General features: G+C 37.9%; 1 protein-coding gene across 8 annotated transcripts in view; it reads right to left on the reverse strand.

Annotated features, from left to right (window-relative positions):
• Window positions 1-23,234, reverse strand: part of TMEM62 (transmembrane protein 62) — a 45,458-nt gene that overhangs the window by 20,273 nt on the left and 1,951 nt on the right. The window contains exons 1-7 of one of the 8 annotated variants that reach the window (XM_007081789.2): window positions 11,999-12,393; window positions 11,633-11,744; window positions 10,372-10,509; window positions 7,570-7,615; window positions 3,280-3,421; window positions 381-505; window positions 113-235 (exon numbers count right to left, since the gene is read on the reverse strand). In XM_007081789.2, the coding sequence (XP_007081851.2) occupies window positions 113-235; window positions 381-505; window positions 3,280-3,421; window positions 7,570-7,615; window positions 10,372-10,509; window positions 11,633-11,744; window positions 11,999-12,178 (866 nt within the window). In that variant the 5' untranslated portion in view covers window positions 12,179-12,393. Of the gene's footprint in view, window positions 1-112; window positions 236-380; window positions 506-3,279; window positions 3,422-5,093; window positions 5,499-7,506; window positions 7,527-7,569; window positions 7,616-10,371; window positions 10,510-11,632; window positions 11,745-11,998; window positions 12,394-23,234 lie in introns of those variants that run through there. The other 7 variants (XM_042989044.1, XM_042989045.1, XM_042989043.1 and 4 more) reach the window with 7 other exon arrangements.

The following is a 23,234-nucleotide window of genomic DNA, read 5'->3' on the forward strand; positions in this document are numbered from 1 at the left end:
CTATCACAAGTTTTTCCTTAACTGGGATCACCCATGATAGCAATAAGAAACCTATCATTGCTTTATCAAGACTCACATGTGTAAGGTTTATTTTGTGGGGTAGTTCCCTTACCTTCTGTTATCCTTCCAGTCTCCCACCTCAAGTTCCAAAGTGCCCTGGAGGTGACGAGTGTGCAAAACAGGCATCAGTCCGCCTAGTGTATGGAGGTGCCCACACAAATACGCTGTAGCTGAACTAACCAATGAAAAATAAATGGAATAAATGAGCAGATAACTTGTGATGCCAAACTAATAAAAAGACCTCTTCAGGAAAACAAGATGGGTTGAGTAACATAAAAGAATTACAAATAATTAATTTTGATTTTGGAATCCTGCCTCACCTCATTATTGACCGAATTCCTGGTGATGGAGAAAGGATAGTGGATGTTGTATAGTGTCCGAACCAAATACTGTGATTGCTCCGACTACTTTCCTTAACGAGTAATAGAAGTTCCTCCATCCGTTTCTGAAATGGGAGAAAAACAGAAGGATCTTTAATTAGGGCTCAGGCTGAAATGTATAGATTAAGCATCTCCCTTGGAGTTTTATAAGTATATTATGTCTAGGGCTTAAACCCTACTAATTAATGACCTGTATGGTCCTGTTTTAAACTGTTTTCACATACATTGTAATTCATTTGGTCCTAAAAATACATCTATGCTAGGGTGCCTGGGTGGCCCAGTCAGTTAAGGGTTCAACTCTTGATTTCAGCTCGGGTCATGATCTCACGGTTTGTGAGTTTGAGCCCTGCATGGGCCCCATGCTGACAGCATGAGGCCTGCTTGGGATTCTCTCTCTCCATCTCTCTCTGCCCCTTCCCTGCTCTCATGCACACATGAGTGCACTCTCTCTCTCAAAATAAATAAATAAACATTAAAAAAAAATAACTCTATGCTAAGTAGGGCAGGTGTTATCCCCATTTGATGGATAAGGAGATTGAGAAGAATAATCTTTAAATTACATAAGTTTCTTTCTTTTTTATGATAAATTTCTTTATAGAAATAAAAAAGAACCTCTAATCTTTCAGCCCTGTATACTACATTGCAATTAATAAGGAGAATCTTGAGGGGGCACCTGGGTGGCTTAGTCGGTTGAATGTCTGACTCTTGATTTCGGTTCAGGTCATAACCTCACAGTTCGTGGGAAAAAGCCCTGTGTTGGGCTCCATGCTGACAATGAAGAGCATGACTGGGATTCTCTCACTCTCTCTGCTCCTCCCCAGCTTGAGTGCTTGTACTCTCTCTCTTTCTCTCTCTCTGTCTCAAAAATAAAATCAATAAACTTAAAAAAAAAAAAGAGGATCTTGAAACTAAACTTCTAAAATAAGATGTACATATGTCCACAAAAAGCCTTATACCTAAATGTTCAAAACAGTTCTACTCAGGATAGCCAAAATCTAGAAACCATCAGTATATCCAAACAACAGAGTGCTATGCAGCAACAGGAAAAGAGCTATTCGAACACACAATAGTATGGATGAGTCTCAAAAACATTATACTGAGCAAAAGAAGCTAGACACAAGAGTAATACTGTATGATTTCATTTACATAAAATTCTAGGGGCGCCTGGGTGGCTTAGTTGGTTAAGCATCTGACTTCCGCTCAGGTCATGATCTCATGGTTTGTGGGTTCAGCCTGCATCATGCTCTGTGCTGACAGCTCAGAGCCTGGAGCCTGCTTCAAATTGTGTGTCTCCCTCTCTCTCTGCCCCTCCCCTGCTTGCACTCTGTCTCTCTCTCTCTCTCAAAAAAAAAAAAAATTATAAGAAAATTTTTAAGAAGATTAAAAAATAAATTCTAGAACAAACAAATCTAATCTATACTGACAGAAAACCAATCAGTGGTTCCCTAGGATTGGCGTGAAGACTGACTATACAACTTCCTGGGATGATAGAAATGTTCTATCTTGATTGTGGTGACAGTTATACAAGTATATACACTTGTCAAAATTCTTCAAACTCTTTAAATGAGTGCGTTTTATTATATGTAAATCATCCCTCATCAAGTCTATATCAAATATAATGTGTACATGTATAAATATAAGTGAATGATCTGTAAAGTGCTTACAGCAATGAATTCCTGGGCTGTACCTTCAGGGTTTCTAATTAATAAGTCTCTGCATTTTATAGGACTCCAACTGATTTTCATGCAGACCTGATGTTTGAATATCTTAAAAAACATTAAGGAGTAGGCTTTGATAATTGCAAGATAACAAAATATACCTTCATTAAATAAAATGCCTACTAGAAAACAATGCATTGCACAATATTCTGTTCACTTGATCTCAAGCTCTTCTGAATCCTCATATCACTCTGAATCTCCTTCAGCACTTAGCAAATTCTGCCCTTATTGTAGTTATTTCTGCACTAGCCTTATGCCCCTCTGCTAGATTAAATATTCTGAGATGAAGGACTTGACCTTATCACTTTTGTATTCTTACATATGAGCACATTTGTCTTGCATGTGGGCATGTGCTCATTAATGAGTAGACATTTGTTGTACTACGAAATAATGAGAGGGGTGCCTGGGTGGCTCAGTCGGTTAAGCGGCCGACTTTGGCTCAGGTCATGATCTCGCGGTCCGTGAGTTCGAGCCCCGCGTCGGGCTCTGTGCTGACAGCTCAGAGCCTGGAGCCTGTTTCGGATTCTGTGTCTCCCTCTCTCTGACCCTCCCCTGTTCATGCTGTGTCTCTCCCTGTCTCAAAAATAAATAAAACGTTAAAAAAAAAAAAAAGAAATAATGAGAGTTTCTCACATGTGATATTCCAGACACTTTTAATCTAGCAACAGTTTTCATCTAACTTACAAAAAAAAATACTTTAAAAGAAACTTATTTACTTCAACAGTTGCCCTTCTCCTATTAAAAAAAAAATACAGACCATTAGTTAGAAATGGCAACTATGGGGATTTAGGAATATACCATATAGTTTAAAAGCTGTATGCCCTACACCTTGCAAAGTGCATGTTGCTCTTAGTACATATTTAATAAATGTCTACTGAATTATATAAAATGTGAGGTACTTCTTTGCCAGATTTTGGGGTAGGGATAGCAATGAACAGGATAGCGATGACAGTGCTAAAGTAGCCAGTGATTTCTTCTAGCCATACTTGTAATCACAGTAAATGTTTTTTTCAAGAATTTCTTGATTAGAATTTGTTTACCTAGGATAGTTTTAAGAGAGCCACATGTATCCAAGAAAAAAAACAGGTTAGCTACAAAGGGAAGTGAGATTTTTACTGTACCTCATCTAAAATTCCAAAGAAATTATAGGGTCTCTTGGGCCCTGGATTTTGGGTGGCATCCAAAGAGATGAAAGAATAGTTGCCAAAGGGAGTACTGTGGACATAATGGAAAGAGCCATCCCTACGTACGGCAGAATATTTCCTAAAAAATACAAGACAGGAAAGTTTTAATGCAATCACAAAAAGACAGAATGAGTTTAAATTCCTTCCCTTGTATCACACAATATTTTGCCTCCCTTTGAAAAGAAAATTTCCTGATCAACAGAGAAATACACTAAACTAGATCTTCAATAAACTGATTAAAAGAAATTTTAAAGTTTTTCCCATTGTCTACAAAGATTCAAGCAATCTAATTAATCAATAACCAAACAAAAGGTCATCAAGCAAAGCAGAGAAGTAGGTAGCTATTTTAGGCAGTTAGAAAGAGATCAATTAGAATCCAGCAAAATGGTATTTACCAATCATTGAAAAATTTAGTAAGAAACTACTAAGTACCTAGGAGAATTCTTGGTGTAATGAGATACAAAAGGTGTTTACATCTTGAAACAGGACTACAGAAGCTTAACTCACAATAAAGCCTTGCAAAGATGAAGTCATCAAGCCAGGAGAAAAATGTTAGTTAGGTCTGGGTCAGTAAATCTTTTTCAGTTCCTAAAAATGTATTGGTAACATACACAGGGCACACATTTAGTAATGAAAGTCCTCACTACCTAAGTATCAACAGTGTTCAGGTGTTCATAAGGTTGGAAAGTAAAGAGCAGGGGGAAAGTACACAGAACAGAAACTCATTAAGATTTGTTGAATGAACATGGAGGAAGGTATAGATTGCATTGGGGACATATTTATATTACTCAAATGCCAAATGTTATAAGAAAATAGGTGTCTTATATGACACTTTACCTAAAAGCACAAATAGAAAATACAAATAGGCTTCTGAAACAATGTGTTATCAGAAAGCTATATTTAAGCCACAACAGTCATCAAATATATCATAAAATAAATATATTGTCATACATATTATAATTAATAGTCAATTAGTTCTATTGCCTCTCTTCTTGGTATTTTTAAATTTTCTATATTGGGGGTTTTTTCCTCATTAAAATTTTTATTTGTATTTTTCCTGCTTAATTTGTTTTCAGAGTTATTCTTTAGGATCTTATCATCTCATATATGTTGTTTCATTTCCTACATTTTTAACATATTACAATCCAACTATCTAAAAATAAACCCCACTACTTGAAAGCAGAGGTTAAAATATATGATACCTATTAACATTTTCTAAATGCTGGATTCTGGCATTCTCTGGGACATTTTTAAAATCAAGATTCAGCTTTAAGATTTTTTTTTTCCTTCAGGTTGATGTATCTGTAGTGTCTATTTCTCTAGCAAAATGCCATTTATTAAAAATTCAGATAAAGTTTGGGGTGCCTGGGTGATTAAGTCAGTTAAGTGTCCGACTTCAGGTCAGGTCATGATCTCATGGTTCGTGGGTGTGAGCCCCACATCAGGCTCTGTGCTGACAGCTCAGAGCCTGGAGGCTGCTTCAGATTCTGTCTCCCTTTCTCTTTGCCCCTCCCCTGCTCATGTTCTGTCTCTGTCTCTCAAAGATAAATAAATGTTAAAAAAAATTCAGATAAAGTTTAGGTGTTTAGAAACAAAAACATAAAGGTAAGAAACTTTCAAGTGACTAAAATCCTCACTCTCCCGATAACAACCCTAAGTCCTGTTAATTCTTCTTTGAAAATGTTTCTTAGTTCATCTCCATAGCCACCATCAAAGATACAAACAGATAACAGAAAATTTTCATCTCTGACCTTTTCCTTCCTCACATTAACAAAAGAGGACAACTTCATTCTCCAAGTTATGTTGACTCTAATTACATGTTAGTTAACCAATGCTTTTTGACCTACCACCTTCTAGCTGATGTCATAATCATCATATCTATGTACTTTGTTAGATGGGTTTGTCTCCTATCACTTCAGGCCCTTCCATATCATGACGGGACTATTATAGGACTCTCCTGTTTGCTCTACAAAACTCCAATCTCCCTCTTTTTTCCTTATTATCCCTATCTTTTTTCTTTTTTTGCTGTGTGATTGCCCTTTATAAAATATTATTTCATTATGTGACTTGTCTCCTTAGGAATCTGTACTGAATTATGAACCATTACTCAACACATCTAAATTTCTATACTTGTCACTTAAAATCTCCATAAATTGGCCCTACCCAATGTCATACCAGTCCTCAAAATGGTCCTTTATTCTGGTGATGCCAGTTTCCCTACTGTCCCTAAAAGCTCATTCTAGCTTTTAAAGCTCTGGGGTTTTACCTAAAATATACCCCCTGGGGAGCCTAAGTGGCTTAGTTGGTTAAGCAACTGACATCGGCTCAGGTCATGATCTCACAGTTTGTGAGTTCAAGCCCTGCATCAGGCTCCGCACTGCCAGGGCAGAGCTTGCTTGGGATTTTCACTCTCTCCTCTCTCTCTGCCCCTCTCCCAGGTGTGCTTTCTCTTTCAAAATAAATAAACTTTTTTAAAAAAAATGTAAAATATATATATATATGTATATATATATATATATATATAACACACACATACGTATACGTACATATATATATATATCCCTTAAAATTTCTTACTTCCCCAAATGCTACCTATCTTTTAAGACTGAATGCACTTTTTACTTCTTTTATAATGTCTTCTCTAACTTGCAACTAGTAGATACATAAGTTCTGGAGATCCAATGCACAGCATAGTAATTATAACCCACAATACTGTATTATAAATTTGGAAGTTACTAAGAGACTTGGGGCGCCTGGGTGGCTCGGTCGGTTAAGTAGCCAACTCTTGATTTTGGCTCAGATCATGATCTCACGGGTTCGTGGGATCAAGCCCCACGTCAGGCTCTGTGCTGACAATGTAGAGCCTGCTTGGGATTCTCTCTCCCCTTCTCTCTCTGCCTCTCTGTCAAAATAAATACATAAACTTAAAAAAAAAAAAAGTCAATAAGAGACTAGATCTTAATTATTCTTATCACAAAAAAGAAATGATAATTATGTGTTGGTAATCAAATTATTAGCTAACTCTAAGGTAGTCATCATTCCACCACATGTAAACGTATCACATAAACATGCTGTACATCTGAAACTTACACAGTGTTATATGTCAATTAAATCTCGATAATAAAATAAAATGAAGTCTCCTCTATGTCTGCCCTATGCTGACTTCTGCCCTTTCAGATTTCTCATAGTGATTATCATGTGTACCAAATAATCTAGCATTTCATCAGTCATCCCTTCATTGTTCTTTTCTAATTGTTTCCTAAACAATTCTTATCTTCCTTAACTGGACTTCCTTGAAGGTAGAGGCTACATTTTTTAATATTAGCTCTTGTATCTTTCACATTACCCAACTAATGATGGGCTCTCAATAAATTCTCACTACTTGAGTGATTGACATTGTAAGACAAAACTATCAAATACCCTGGAACTGAAAGTGAAATTACAACTAAAAGAAGCCCAACACATTGAAACTAGAGAACTGGTCTCTAACTTAAACAGCCTTTCACATTCACAGTCTTTTTCACATTCACAGCAGATAAAGAAAATTCTAATATTTCTATGGCATACTGGGACAAAAGGACAGAGCAGCCAGGGTGACCAACGATGCTCCTAGAGGCTGAGAGAATCAGTTTCTCAGTATTCCTAAAATCCACAGTACTCTAGTGACAAACTCTAACCTAAATGACTTCTGATGTATAGCATGGTGACTAGAGTCAAAAACACTCTTGTATATTTGAAAGTTGGTGAGAGTAGATTTTTAAAGTTTTTATCACAAGAAAAAAAAGTGTTTTAACTATGCGTAGTGATGGGTGTTAACTAGACTTATCGTGGTTACTATTTCACAATATACACAAACATCAAAATTTCATGTTGTACACCTGAAATGAATATAATGTTATATGTAAGTCATACCTAAGTAAAAAAAAACTAAAATTAAAAAAAATGACTTCTCCTATGGATCAATGGCAAAAAAAGTTTCTGTGAAATAGTGAAAGTATTTATTAGGCAATAAAAAAGTATTAAAGTATATGAAATAAAAGGAATTAAAGAAAGAAAAAGGCTTGGGAGAAAAAAAAAGAATTTAATCTGTCACTGAATACACAAAAATTCTATATTACCAGAGGGTCTTTAGATAAAATTTTGTCACTTAAAAAATGTTTTTACCCATTCATTGACTTGACTGCACCCTCCTTGTACTACCTCATGGTCTTCTGTTCATTACAGTACCTGTAATAATTCTCGGCACTCTCCAGACTTGCAATGTTGAATACATCTAATTAAAAAGAAAACAACAAACATCATCTATATTAAAAAGGATGATACAAATATGTTAATGACTAAAGCAAAATGGCAATACTTTCAATAACCCTTTAAATGCTAGAATGCCAATAAATTAGCTTGATAATTCTTAAATCTTGATAAAAGAATTCATACTATCTGGAAACTTAAGAGACCTACTATACTAGAGAATAATAAATACTTTGATACTACGTACTATACAGTATAAATCAATTTCAAGTTGTAAGATTGGACTGTTGTTGCTGCTGTTTTAATCCTGTGAAACATGCCTGATACAAAGATCCATACCAAGTGTTTCTGAACAGCAGATCACTTTGATAACAGGGCCAAAGTCCCTCTCTTCTTAAATCTCAAAACGATTCAGTAAGAAAAGAGTTATATAATGGTAACGGGTAAGGTGGTCCTAGAACACTTATCTGGAAATAATGATGATTTCATAGAGCTTGACTGCCTGGTTGCAATAACTAAAATTATTTACCTCAGCTTGGAATTCCAAGAATCTACTACATTTCTAATAACTTCAGAGAATAAGTTGTTAAGTCCAATTTAGGACAAAAGAAATATTATTGTGTATGTAATCCCCTTACTAAAAGAACTACACTGTTATAGTTAATCTTAATAAAAAATAGTTTCCTCCTATCTTAACACAGTATATAAACATGTATAAAAACACATGCCATAAGCATTTGTGCCTATACAAGTCAAATTAGATTATCATGAACTCCAAAGGACAAGTTCTGTTCACAAGATCTAATCACAAGAGTCTGATATTTATTACTTGAAATAAAGTAGCTTGGCCTGAAAAAATTTTTTAAATATGTACAGGCATGCTTTTTATTGCAAAAGAATTTGATCTCTACCACTAATTAGGATTAGGAAAAAAGGGAAATGTAAATACAGATCTTCCTCAATTTACAGACAAATCCACTATAAGTTGCAAATATTTAAGTAGCCACCTGGGTGGCTCGGTTGGTTAAGCATCTGACTTTGGCTCACATCATGATCTCACGGTTTGTGGGTTCGAGCTCCATGTGGGGCTCTGTGATGACAGCTCAGAGCCTGGAGCCTGCTTCAGATTCTGTGTTTCCCTCTCTCTCCGCCCCTCCCCTGCTCGTGCTCTGTCTCTCTCTCAAAAATAACTTTAAAAAAACATAAAAAAAGAAAAAAGAAAAAATGCATTTAACACACCTAAACTACTGAACAAGAGATTATCCTCACCTACTTTAAACATGCTCAGAATGTTTAAAGGCATTTTATAGGCATTATATAGGCATTATAGGCATTATAATGTTTATAGGCATTAGCCTATAGTTTGGCAAAATCATCTAACACAAAGTCTGATTTATAATAAAGTGTTGAATAGCTCATGTAACTTATTGAATACTATACTTAGAGTGAAAAATGGAATAGTTGCATGGGCACAGAATGGTTATAAGGTTATTGGCTGTTTAACCTGGTGATCATGTTCAGCATTACCAGAGTATCATACCGCATATCACTAGCCCAGGAAAAGATAAATATTCAAAATTTGAAGTATAGTTTCTATTGAATGTATATCACTTTCACACCACTGTAAAGTCTGAAAATCGTAGGTCTAACCATTTTAAGTTGAACCATGGTTAGTTGGGGCCAAACTTATGGGGTATACCAGAGAAAGTTGCAAACCAGATATCCCAACATTAATTAATGATTCCTAGCTGTTTTGTAAGAACTATTTATAAAGAGGGCATTTTCTGATCAAACCAATAGCTGTGCATTTCACCAGATAGAATTATCTGTTTCAAATGATAGCTTTAAAAATATATATATAATTAGGTACACAATAGCAATTAATAATCAAATGAAGCAAAGTACTTAACCATAAGGAAGACAACCTTTATAAAACAAACCTACCATTAGAACACTTTGCAGAAGAGTTCATTTCCCTACTAACACTATAATAACAATCTAAAAAATGGGAAGGGATTATCTATTTCTCTCCTCATGCATATGGAGATTTATTTGCCATTTAATTTTTTAATGTATACACAGTAAAATTCATTTACTGTGATGTACAGTTCTTTGGGTTTTGACAAATGCATAGGTGTATCTACCGCCACAATGGAGAACAGTTCCATCACCTCCCAAAATTCTCTCATGATGCCTCTTTGTAGTCAGCCTCTGTCCTAACCCCAACCCTTGGCAACCATAATCTGTTCTCCACAGTTTTGCTTTTTCTTGAATGTCATATAAATGAAATCACACAGTACGTAGACTTATGGGTGGTAGTTTCCTTCAATCAGCAAAATGTATTTGACTGATTCATTCATTCATGCATTCATTCATTTATTTAAAGTACCCTCCATGCCCAATGTGGCTTGGAGGCTACTTCAATATGCCCAATGAGATCAAACTCACTACCCTGAGATCACAAGTCAAATGCTTTACAACTGAACCAGCCAGGTGCCCAAAATGTATGTATTTTTTAAACAACTTCCTGCATAGGAGGAAGCTAGAAGCTTTTCTTCATGTAAAGAAAGGGCCATACCAACTTTCCCCTCATAGGTTAAAAGTGACATGTGATGTTTTAAATCACATAATATAGTTGTATTTCAGAGTTGTGGCCTTCAGTCTATCTAAACCTATGTTACAACATTCCCATTTTATACTTTTATAATCTAAATTGGAGAATGTAGGCCCTTGAAGGGGGAAAAAAACTAGTTTTGATTTTATGTGGGTCTTGACTCTTACCATGATTTCCTTTGATATCAAGCCACTTGGTTTTTTCCAAGACCCTTGTCTTCTTCAGAATACCATGGTAAGTTTGCCATTCTACCTCATGCTGCCTGGATCCAAACTGTTCCTTTGTTTTGGCATCAGTGAGATCTCCTGTAGATTTATATATAAGACTTGAATCACAATGTAAAATAAGCCCCAGGGGGTTAAAAATTGTTTTTAAGTGCACACTAAAGGAACAAAGACACTTAAAGTACTCAACATGTATAAACATAACAACTTATGAGTCCATCTATGTCCACAGCAAGCCATTTAAAATAAGATTTTCTCAGCAAGGACTTTGTTTCTTCTGGGTTAGCAAGTGCCTGTTTAACCTCCTGTGATATTAGAAATGGGTTCTGAAAAAAAATTATCTTTAAAGAGAGCAATACAAAATGCATCATGAAACTCTGATAAAAATGAAAACTATAAGAAATTCCAACACTCTGGGCAGAAGCCTGATATCTATGACAACCATATTTCCACACCGCAAATCAGGGTATGTAATCTGACCAAGTGTTATTTTCACAGCAAGAAGCAATCTGGAAGATGTGGTTTGGACAATGAAACACCAACATTTCTAGAAAACTAAGTGTACAGTTGAAATTGAGGTTTTCCATAAAATGAGGACTGATACTCTATCATGTCAGCAGAGGTGTTTCAGTAAGGTGGGTGGGATATGAATCCCCCAGTAGACAAGACAGATGCTTTTTTAGCTTGTCCTCCAACACATTTTGGGAGCAGTTAGTCCGGAGAACCCAAGCCACAGAAGTACCAAGAGATGAAGAAAAGTGTCCTGAGTCACTTTAAGCCTCAAACAATTGACAACATAAGGTTGACTAACGTTGTAAAACAAACTGTAAATGTTAGTTAAAAAAAAAAAAAAGATAACTTCTGATTTGTGGTTAAAGGACTTTCCCTAATCCTCTCTCAAATCCAGAACTACAACGACGACGACAAACAGGTACAGATATAAGATATAGTAAACGGCATACTAACGGGTATCACGAGCCTTGCTTCTGCTTTGAGGGAACCTTGCTACTGCAAAGTTACTTGGATCTTGACTCAGTTACCCACGGCAAAGGTAACTGCAATGTCCCATCTCCTCTACAGAAGGACTCACTGGGGGGTGGGGCTATAGTGTTCCCAATGTCCCCGAAGTGAAAAGCTGCAGCCCAGGCTAGCATTCTACCATTCTGATCACAGAACAACACGACCACACGGCAACCCTCCCTACCTGTTGCCAGGACGAGAGCTGGTTGAATGATGCCAATAGTTTCTGAACAGAACTTCTCTAAGTCTACAGCTCTGCCTGGATCGCGAAACCTGCTCAGGTGAATGTCGGATATCTGCCGAAAGCAGGTATTAAACAGAGATACCTGAGTCAGGAAGAGGAAGCACAGACAGCAGGCGACCCGGCAGCTCTCTAAAGGCGGACGGAAAAGGCAAGGATGCAATGCAATAACGAACCCTCCCAAGGAAGGACAGAGTCCCCAGCCAGAAGTTTGGGGCCGCGGCAGTGACGCCCCCGCGGAAACTGCCCGCGTCTCACCCCGTCGGGCAGGCTCTGCACCCACCCCCCGCCGTGCTCCCGCTGCGTCACCTGCAGACCCCAGAAGATGTTGCTGGCTCCGGGGCCCGGAGCGGGGTGCGGGCTCCGGGGGGCGCGGGGCTGGGGCAGCGGTGAGGGCTGACCAGCCAGGCCATAGTGCTCCAAGAGCACTGCCGCCAGTGCCGCTGCCGCCAGCCCCGTGACCACCTTCATGGCCAGCATTGCGGCCATTCCGCCCGCTCCTGCGCAGCCCTCGCGGTCCCGCGTTCCCCCGGTGCGGCGCCCCCGCGAGCTGCTCTGGCCGCACTTCCGGACTCTATGGTCGCGCGGGGCCTAAGGCTCAGCTTGTCTGCCGCGGCTGCACCTGCGCCTCGCAGCGCAAATGCAGCTCGCCAGCCGCCCGCGTCTCGGGGCAGGGTTTGCAAACCGAATGCGGGGGAAGAAAAGGAAACTGAGACCTCCAGCACCAATCAGGGTTGCCGAGGAGTGGCAGGGAAAGGTCCCTGGTCCGGGAGGCGGAAACTAGAGTCCGGGCTCCGCCTTAGTCAATCATTCCTGACCCCAGTGGGTCAGTTTCCTTACCTGTAAAACGGAGTTAATAATGCCTCCCGTGCGTACTTCACAGGTTTGTGAGAATCAAAGTATGTATGAGGACGCCTTTTAAATTACTGTACAAATGTGACAGATGGCTTTCTTTCGGCCCTTACGATTATTAACAACGTGCTTCCATAGGTTTTCAATACATGTATTAAGTATGTTTTGTGATGTTATTTTTACCTAAATCTGATTTCATATGCACTTCGCTATATCATATCCCGTTAGTGTTATACCTCTCATTTGATAAATTGTAAGTACTCCCTATGGGCAGGCACAGGAGAAGAATTAGATTTGGGTCCTGCCCTTGATTTATCTAACCATTCTGTTATTGTTGAACTTTTGGATTGTTATGTTAGGAATGTTCTGAACAAACATTTTTGAATAAACATATCGCTGTTCTGAATAAACATTTTTATACAAATAGCATCTTTTTTAACCCCTCTTTGAGTTATTTTTGGGGGGATATGTTGCCAATATTGGAGTTATGCCAATTTCAATTTATTACATACTTTCCTGTGTACCTTTGGAAAGCAAGACATTGTTATAAGCAGAAAATATAAAGAAACGTAAATGGCTAAAAAACCATGGTTCTTTATCTTAGAAACTTATGTAGGAGACAAAAATACACAAATAAGTTTAATATAAGACCAATATGCCATTTGGCACAAGAGACAACCAGATATAAAAAGCTAGAGAAGGTTAAAACCAGTACAGATCACATCTTTGGAATCAGGAGGAGTTTAATTAAGGAAGTGGTATATAGAGGATGGATAGTATTTGAGTGGCAGAGATTGGGGGTGGGATGAGGAGAAGCACTTTCCACCAGGACCTAACATGAACCAAAGCATTAAGGTGAGAAAATGCAGGACAGCTTGAGGAGACAGTGAGTACTTCAGTCTGGGCTTGGGTATGCATAGAGGAATGGTAGTAATTGGACCAGACCTTTAGTTTGAGCCACATTTTAGAAGGCCTGTATAAATGTTAAGAGTGAAGATAGATCTGACAACAGCTTAGGGAACCGACTGGATAGAGGAGAGCTATGGCAGACAATCCTGTTAGAAGAATATTGGAATAATCTAGTGCTATGATCTGAATGTGTCCTCACAAAGTTTTTATGTTGAAATCTTAATACTCAATGTGATGGTATTTAGAGATAGGATCTGCCCTTGTGAACAGAATTAGTGCCCTTATAAAAGAGACTCTAGAGAGATCCCTCCCCCCTTCCACCATGTGAGGAGACAGTGAGAAGTCAGCAATCTACAACGTGGAAGAGAGCTTTACCAGAATCCAACCATGCTGGCACCTGATCTTAGACATCTAGCCTCCAGAACTGTGAGAAATAAACTTCTGTTTGCAACCCACCATTCTGTGATATTTTGTTTCGGCAGCCCAAATAGACCAAGATTGCAGGTACTGCATAATTATAAAGTCCTGAAGAAGGAAGATGGGAGAGTGACATTGAGATTAGAAAGGAACCCTGGATGGCTCAGTCAGTTAAGCGTCAGCCTTCTCAGCCTTTGGCTCAGGTCATGATTTCATGGTTCATTAGGTAGAGGCCCGCATCAGACTTTGGGCTCACAGCTTAGAGCCTGGAGCCTGCTTCAGATTGTGTGTCTCCCTCTCTCTCAGCTCCTGTCAAACTTTCCCTCTGTCTCTCTCAAAAATAAATAAACATTTTAAAAGAAGGATCAGATGTAAAATAATTGTAAAGACAGAAGCTACAGAATTTGACAGGTGATTGGATATTTGAGGAGAGAAAAAGAGATAGTTAAAACTTAGTGCCCAAAATTTGGAACCCAAGTGAAAAAAGAACTAGGGCTATGGTGTATATATGGACAGCACTGTCCATATGAATAAAGTTTTAGTTTTGTCTAATACTGCACTAGAAAAAAAAATCTGTATGGATATCTTTAAACCAAATTTGGAGGATATGGTTGAGATGATCTGATTTAAAACAAAGGCAATGTGGCATATAATATGGATTTGAAGAGACCTTGGAGGAACCTTAAAAATATGAGAATCAGGGGTGCCTGGGTGGCTCAGCAGGTTAAGCGTCTGACTTCGGCTCAGGTCATGATATCACAGTTTGTGAGTTCAAGCCCCGCGTCAGCTCTGTGCTGACAGCTCAGAGCCTGGAGCCAGCTTCAGATTCTGTGTGTGTGTCTCTCTCTCTGCCCCTCCCCTGCTGATGCTCTCTCTCTCTCTGTCTCAAAATAAATAAAGATTAATTTTTTTTAATATATGAGAATCATTTTCTAGAAATAGAATACAACAAGAAGCTATGTGATAGATGATAGGAACAGACCTGCTGTTAAGACATTTTGGACTGAGAAACTTGGTTTGAAGTCACAAAGGTCAGCGGTCTGGATTGCAGACACTGAATTGTCACCAAGCTGCTTCACTCACAGTGTTCAAAGTGAGTAGAAACAGGAATTATTAATTTAATGATGGTTAATGATTGTCCAAGGAAATACTGGTTTGACAGCTAATCACTACACATCATCATAAAAGGTGATTCTCAGTTCCTGTCAGTCAAAGGAGAAAGGTAGACTTCTTGTTATCTCATAAACAGAGCAAGTAGCATTTCACCATGAAAGCAAACTTTCCTAGAACTAAAGTCAAGGGGGAATGTATCACTTGGGCATTTCACAAACAATGTATATTGTCATCAATAGTCATAAATTGAACTATGTGATTCTCATAAACATAAGTTGTTGAAATTACCTTCAGATCACTACCCAAACTGAAACTCATTTCAGTACCCATTAAATATTAACTCTTCATCCTCCCTCCCCCACCCCTTAATATAATGTTTTGATACATGTTATAGCATGTGTCAGAATTTCCTTCCTTTTTAAAGCTGAATAATATTTCACTGTATGAAAATACCACATTTTCTTTATTCATTCATCTGTCGATGGTCATGTCGATTATTTCCATCTTTTGGCTATTGTGGACGCTGCTCCTATAATCATTAGCAGGTACCAGACAGTTTTTCAGCTTTTTAGGGAACACTACATTCACTCTTTAGAAAAACGAATTTGAGGATAATTTTATCTAGGTAGTTAAGGCTCTGCATAAGGAACCTGAAACTCCTGCAAAAGTAAGAAATCACAGATCAAGGAAATTCTCACACATGCTACAACATGGATGAGCCTTGAGAACATTATGCCAGTAAAATAAGCCAGTCACAAAGGACACATACTGTATGATTCCACCTACGTAAGGTACTGAGAGTAGTCAAATTCACAGACACAGAAAGTAGGATGGTGGCTGCCAAGGACTGGAAAGAGGGGGAAATGAGGAGTTAAAGTTTAATAGGTACAGATTTTCAGTTTTGCAAGATGAAAATGTTCTGGAGATGGATGGTGGTGATGGTTGCATAACAACATGAATGCACTTAATGCCACCACACAGCTAAAATATACACAATGTGCATTTAAAAATGACTAAATTGGTAAACTTTATGTTACATGTCTTTTACCACAATTTAAAAAATATAAATAAATACTAAGTTAAAAAATAAATGTGGGAAGCTTGATCTTAGGTTACTATTAAAATGATCACCACTTATAAGTCATTTTATGGTTGGGTAAAAGAAACAATGACCCTACAGCCACTTTGGAATGAGGCAATCACGGCAGGTTTGGATGACCTTAAATCTATGCTTCACATGTGTTTAAATGTATAACATGGATGGAGAAACAGTCATAAGATTGTCAGCTTTCAGATTCCTGGGATACAAGTGCTACTCTGCCATCCCTGCAATGAGGCATGAATCCATAAGCCTTAAAAAAAAAAAATGCTCAGGGTATGGGTGGCTCAGTTGGTTAAGTGTCTGACTTTTGATTTTAGCTCAGGTTTTTTTTTTAAGTTTATTGATTTCATGTAGTGGTATTTAGAGATGGGCTAATTAGAGATGTCTCTCTATTTAGAGAGACAGAGAACACGAGTGGGGGAGGGGCAGAGAGAGAGAATCCCAAGCAGTCTCTGCACCATCAGCACAGAGCCAGACTTGGGGCTTAAACCCATGAAACTAAGAGACCATGACCTGGGCTGAAATCAAGAGTTAGACACTTAACCAACTGAACCACACAGGTGCTCCAAGTTTATGTATTTTAAATGTATTATAAAATATTCTTCCTTTGACCTTTTTTCAACCATCTAAAAATGTTAAAAGTATTCTTAGCTTGAAGGCTGTATAAAAATAGACAGCAGGTGGATTTGGGGCCATATTCTGCTAACTCCTAGTACAGCTATTCTTTGCTTGCACAACTCATTTTCCTGCACTGATAAATTATCTTGATTTTTCTATGTGTTTGGTCTTCCACATTCTTATCACTAATTCAACCTTAAAGTCTTCAGCAGTTGTCTAAACCCCTACTTGCCACTTTTAAACTCTTGAAATATTGTGTCATTTTTTTTTTTTCAGAGTCAGCTGCTCCCAGAGCTTTCTGACTTCTAAGCCACCCTGGTTGATCACCATATCTGGTGCACAGCTTAACAGCTGTATCTGGTATCTGCTTTCACTCTGTGCCTAGAAATGGATTATTTTTGCTGTTATCTACTGCATTTCATGTATTGTTCATACTCATCTCATCTACCCTTTAATGCATGCAACCTTTGCCTAAACTTTTCTCTAAAGTGCCTAACACAGTACCTAGAAAGACAATGCTTAAATATATATATTTATTTTTTACCATCATTTATTATTTATTTTAAAATAATTTTAAAAGAAGAAGATGCCCGGATAGAATATACAGATGGTTAGTAGGTTGTATTGACAAGTGCTCAAACCATGATGGGTCCAGCTTAGGTCCTTTTTCCAGAATTTACTCAGATGCTAGACAAATAAATTTGTTCTTGTCTATTTAATCTGTTCAGCAAAGCACTTGAACCCCAGTATTGTTGCAGTCTGCTGCAAACTGAGGCATACAACTCCTTCCACAGACTTGGTGGAAGGATCCACTTTGACTCTCCCCAAACCAGATTTTATTCTCCTGGTAGGTTGAACCATTTTCTGCATGTCTAAACGAAGTTCCTTCCATTGAGTATTCAGTCTCATTCCTTCTCAGTCATGTGCACATTTCCATATCCTGGCTCCTCTGTGAACAGTATGCTCCCTGGAGTTGTATGGATCTTGACCCACATCCTGATTCTCTCTTCCTATTTGTACTACCTTTGACAAATTCTTTATCTGTATATTCCTCTTTTCCCAGACTTTCCTCCCTTCTACCAGGGCTAAAATGCTGTTGTGGTTGATCACCTGAACAGACAAGATCCTCTGACCAGCAGAGCCCTTAAATGAAACCTTTGGATCCAAGGCTGAGGGTGAACCCAAGATCCATGCCTATTTATGACCCCTAACCTAGGTCCAACTCAATTTGAACCAGCAATCTGAGTTTTACCCCAGAAATGACTCCCCAGGCATGGACATCCTTCTTTCTAAAATGAAGCTAACTGCTGTAAACTTAGGTCTTCAAGCCAATCCCAAAAATGAAATCTCTGAACCCAGGACCAATTTTTCTAAAACTGATGCTCAAGCCTCCAGTCTTGACTACTTTATCACATTCTCAGTTCCATTCCACTTCTAAAATAGGGCTGATCTCCCCACAACTGCAGGAATGACCTTGGTCCAAGACTGATAACTTCTGTCTTAACGAAGACTATCCCCTCTCCATCCTGGTTTTGACCCTAAAAACCCTAATGATCCCTGCTCCTCAGCTCAATGTGGGAGCCTCTTTTTTCAAGTATAATCTGCCCCCTACATGGGGTTGTCATGGTCCACAGACTTCCTGAGAGGACCAGAGAGCCCAGGCCCTTTCCTTAGCTCAGAAACCAGCACTCTTGGGACAGCTCCTTGTAAGTAGTAGGAGTAGAAACTTGAAGTCATAAGATGAGGACAGTGGTACCACTCTATAGTTTTTTTTGTTGCTTGCTTCTTTAAAATTTATATGTCCTTTATTAAGTGCAAAATCTTGGCTTTATATTGTTTTCTACACTAATCATGAGATAGTAGCCCAGACCCTCCTCTCTGAAGGGTCTGGGTTAACTTTTCCTCCAAAATACTCCAAAATAAACAATCATCAATCTAATCAATAAACATTCACCATATGGTAAATGCTTTTTCAAATTTACAGAAAGTATACTGAACTGTCTCTGAACATGCTTCATTTTACACCTATGTTCCAACACAGCAACATTCAAGTTGCTGCCATTTAAAAATCATGCTTGAGGGGTGCCTGGGTGGCTCAGTCAGTTCAGCATCTGACTTTGGCTCAGGTCACAATCTCATGGTTTGTGAGTTCGAGCCCCACGTTGGGATCTGTGCTGGCGGCTTGGAGGCTGAAGCCTGCTTTGATTTCTAGGTCTCCCTCTCTGTCTGCCCCTCCAGTGCTCATGCTCTGTCTCTCTTTCTCTCTCAAAAATAAATAAACATTAAAAAATAAAATAAATAAAAATCATGCTTGAGGGGCACCTGGGTGGCTCAGACGGCTGAGTGTTCGACTTCAGCTCAGGTCATGATCTCACAGTGGGTTCATGAGTTCGAGCCCCACATGGGGCTTGTTGCTGTCAGCCTGTCAGCACAGAGCCTGCCTCAGATCCTCTGTCCCCCTCTGCCTGCCCCTCCTCTGCTTGCACTCTCCCAAAAATAAACAAATATTAAAAAAGTAAATAAAAATCATTCTTGAGGGCTTCTCAATAGCTACATTTCCAACAGACCAAAGATTATGAAAATGATAGTCTCTAGTGTTAAAAAGGAAATATTTCTTGACAAAGAACATGCCAGGCCTAATTGAGACAATCCAGTAACTCCAGTCAATGAATTAGACAAATAAGACTAAGAATTGCCATAACATGTAAATGAAAGAATAACTGACATAAATGTGTGTATATATTAAGCACATAGGTTAAACTGAAGGTTTCTTTTTTGTAAAAGTTGTGAAATTGTTTTTGCAATTTTAGTAAGGTCATATCCCAGTTTCCTGTATTCTTTCGTTTAAAGGGCAGTGAAAGCACAGAGGGAACAATTCTGCCTGTTGGAAAATGAATCAGACAACTTCTCAGAGAAAGCTGATCCCTAAAGAATAAGCAGAAATCCCTTCATAGAAAGAGGTGTTGTGATGGGTGAGGGGGCATTCTAGGCCAATGGACTAACTGATGCAAAAGCAACGATGAGACTAAACGGTGTATATGGGAAATAAGTGTAGATACTTTAAGGTAAGAAGTGGCAAGGGGGATTAGACTAGCAAAAAGTGTTTCAAGACAGATTGAGAAGGGCTGTGAATGCCATGCTTAAGGGTTAAATTTTATTCTATAGGGTAGTCATCTAATTTACTTAAAAGAGTCGTATGACCAGGTTTATATTTACAAATATTTCTGGCAGGAAAACAAGGGATGAATATGAACAAGGGCGTGGAAATAAAGAGATCAGATAGGATGGTTGCTCTTCTCTAATCTGGATGAGGAATATTAAGGATTTGTACCAGGTAGGAGGAATCATGTAGTCACTACTATCATCCCATATAAGAAAATATCCTAGAGAAAGAAGTCCATTAAAATAGAATCACTGAGGGTTTCCCAACTCTGATTGCTCATTAGGAGCACTTGGAAGAGGTTTTTTTTTTAAAAAACGATACTCAGGTCTTACTCCTAAGTAAATCAGAGTCACTAGAGTGATTAGAATTAGTATTAGAATTTGTTAAAAGTTCCAGGTGATCCTTATGTGTAAACAGGGTTGAAAACCTCCAGCACAACTCACAATGAGGAGTCTAAGGAACACATAGTTTTGAGTATGGCTGTCCTAATTATGTCATCCTGGGGTTTTGAGAAAGCTAATCAATGTATATTAGTTGTTGATCATACTTCAAACAGTAAAATGACACCTGAAAAATGACCCTGCAACTTACTCACAGAAGTTATTTAGATGTCAATGCTAATTTAAAAAGAAATATGTATTTGCAGAAGAATCACAGAAATTCATACTCCTGTTATAAAGTAGGTCAAGCCATACCTTGGTCTAGATCAGAAAAGAGCAATGATCATTCGTAAGTTTATATCTACTTTATAAAATCCCTATAAAATATTTAATATAAGTATACTAGAATGTAAAATGTGTGCCAGATACCTGATAATTTTGTTTATTTAATAATAAGCATTGCAATCACAACATATAAAGTGGTAAAAGAGACTCAAAAGGTTTTTTTTTTTCAAAATGTTTTTTAATTGGAGTACAACAGTGAAGCGGTTAAGGACACAAATTTTGAAGCCAGATAGACCTTGATTTTGAATCCAGGTTTTGTCACTTAGTAATTGCAGGTTTAAACAAGCAATCTCACTTGTTCAAGATATAGTTTCCTTGTCTGTGCAGTGGTGATAATAGGAACTACATCACAGGATTGTTTCAGAGTTACACTTGAAAATGCACCTAAAGGCTTTAACAAAGTAGCTGACATTTCTATGTATGAGTCTTGGCTTCTGCACTCAAGGAACTAACATTAGACGAGGAAATTCAATAGGCCATGAAAAACTGCCTACGTAAGGCACTATGTTATAAATAATTTAATAGTTAAATTTTGACTATTATTATTGAAAGGTTATCAGGGACTCAAAGATTCCACAGGAGGCAAGGAACAGGCTTAGAAAAAAAGCAGAAACCCAAGGAACTGCAGGAGGCACAACCGTCTTTTGGCAAGGATAGCCTGGGCATTGCTATCTTAGGATACCAGGCAGGAATGAATTCTAACCACATGTTTGGGGACACGGTTCCCTCCAACAAGACTTCCCACAATGGAAAGACCTTCTGCATCAAATAAAGAAAGTGCTACTGGATGCAGGACAGCCAGAAAACAAAAAACAAAACAAAACAAAAGAAAACAAAACAAAACATCCATCCTGAACACTAGCAGGCATTGTACTGAACACTACCAGTCATTGAGGGCTTTAGGTAAAGTGTCTCACTAATCTTCATAACCATTATATAAGGGAAATACTCTCATTACTACATCTATTTTACAGATGGGGAAACCAAGTCTCAGAGAAATTAATTTGCCTAAGGTCACACAACCCGCAAGTGCAAAAAAAGAAATTCAAATACAGAAAGTTTGATTCTACAGGCTAGGAACTAGCCTATTATAGGTACTATAGGTACTACTAAAGCCTACTATAGGAACTATAGCTACTAGTTCCTCCAAGAGGAGGGAAAAACCCCACCATATCTGGCTAGATCAGGGAAGACATTATCAAGGAGTAGTTTTGAGCTGAATAGACTATTCATCCATCCATCCATCCATCCATCCATCCATCCATCCAAGTATTTAGTATTTTACCTATCACAAGAAGTAGGCAGATAAAAATGTTTTACATAAGTACTAAATATTTATTGGAAGAAAAAATAGAAAATACAGTTAAGGAATAGGTAGAAAATTAGAATGCCCACATTTTTGCAACCGAAGGATAACCAAGAGTATTATTTTGGTGATTAGTATTCTTCATTAAATATCTAGAATCTTTTCTTACAAAATTAGAACCATATTATTTTAGTAACTTGCTTTTTCCACCCAACAATATATAGTGAATATCTTCCTAAGTCCATAAGACCACCTTTAGAACATTGGCTCTTAAATTGTATGGTCTCAGACACTACAACTGGTGACTCCAGGGGCGCCTGGATGGCTCAGTCAGTTAAGTGTCTGACTTTTCAATTCAGGTCATGACCTCATTGTTCGTGGAATTGAACCCTGCGTTGGGCTCTGTGCTGACAGCAAGGAGCCTACTTGGGATTCTCTCTCCTCCCTCTCTGACCCTCCCCCATTCTCAAAAATAAACATTAAAAAAAATAACGATTATCAACCCAATACATGTTAATATAAATAATATTTTTTAATGAAAAAGTTTTCTAGAAGAAAAAATTACTGAAAGATATGGCAATGTTTTACATTTTTGAAAGTCTCTTTAATAAAGGGCAGCTGGATTCTCATAGCTGCTTCTGTGTTCAATCTATTGTGACACATTATTTTGGTTGAAGTATATGAAAAAAAATCTGGCCTCAGATGCATAGTTGGAAAGGAGAAGAGTATTTCAATGGCATTTTCATATAATTGTGGATATCCTTTGAAACCACAGCAAAACTGGGAAAATGGTAAATTTAAAAAAAAACAATTCAATGTGGAATGTAAAACCATATCAATTAAATTTTTGTACTCCGTAACATTAAATTCTATTGGTCTATTTAGCAATGTGAATGGATCTTTCACCCATTCTTTATAATACCCTGTGTTTGATATTTACAAGATTTTGGTTCAATGAGTTATACAGATCTTCCAAATGTCAATATATTCCATTATACATTGTCCAAAAAATCACGCATGTTAATATCACCAATTTCATTGGGACTTTGTCAAACTCGCAGTGGCAGATATGTTTTCCACAGAATGTTCCCTTGAAATCTCTACTAGTAAAATGGACAACAAAAATTGCTAATTGTTTTCCTTGAAGAGAAAAGCTTACTTATTCATATTTGAGAAAATGCCTGCCAAATATCTAAGTACCCGGGTACCTGTTACTTGTTAAGTTAATGGGTATTCCTTGTAAAAACTGGCTGGTTGACTTAGCAACTCAAGTGCTTCTCCTCAAGTCAACTATCATACTTTTGAACACAACAGAAAAGGTTTATGTGTGCTTCCCATTT

Source organism: Panthera tigris, chromosome B3 (genome assembly GCF_018350195.1).
Source record: "Panthera tigris isolate Pti1 chromosome B3, P.tigris_Pti1_mat1.1, whole genome shotgun sequence".
Lineage (NCBI taxonomy): Eukaryota > Metazoa > Chordata > Mammalia > Carnivora > Felidae > Panthera > Panthera tigris.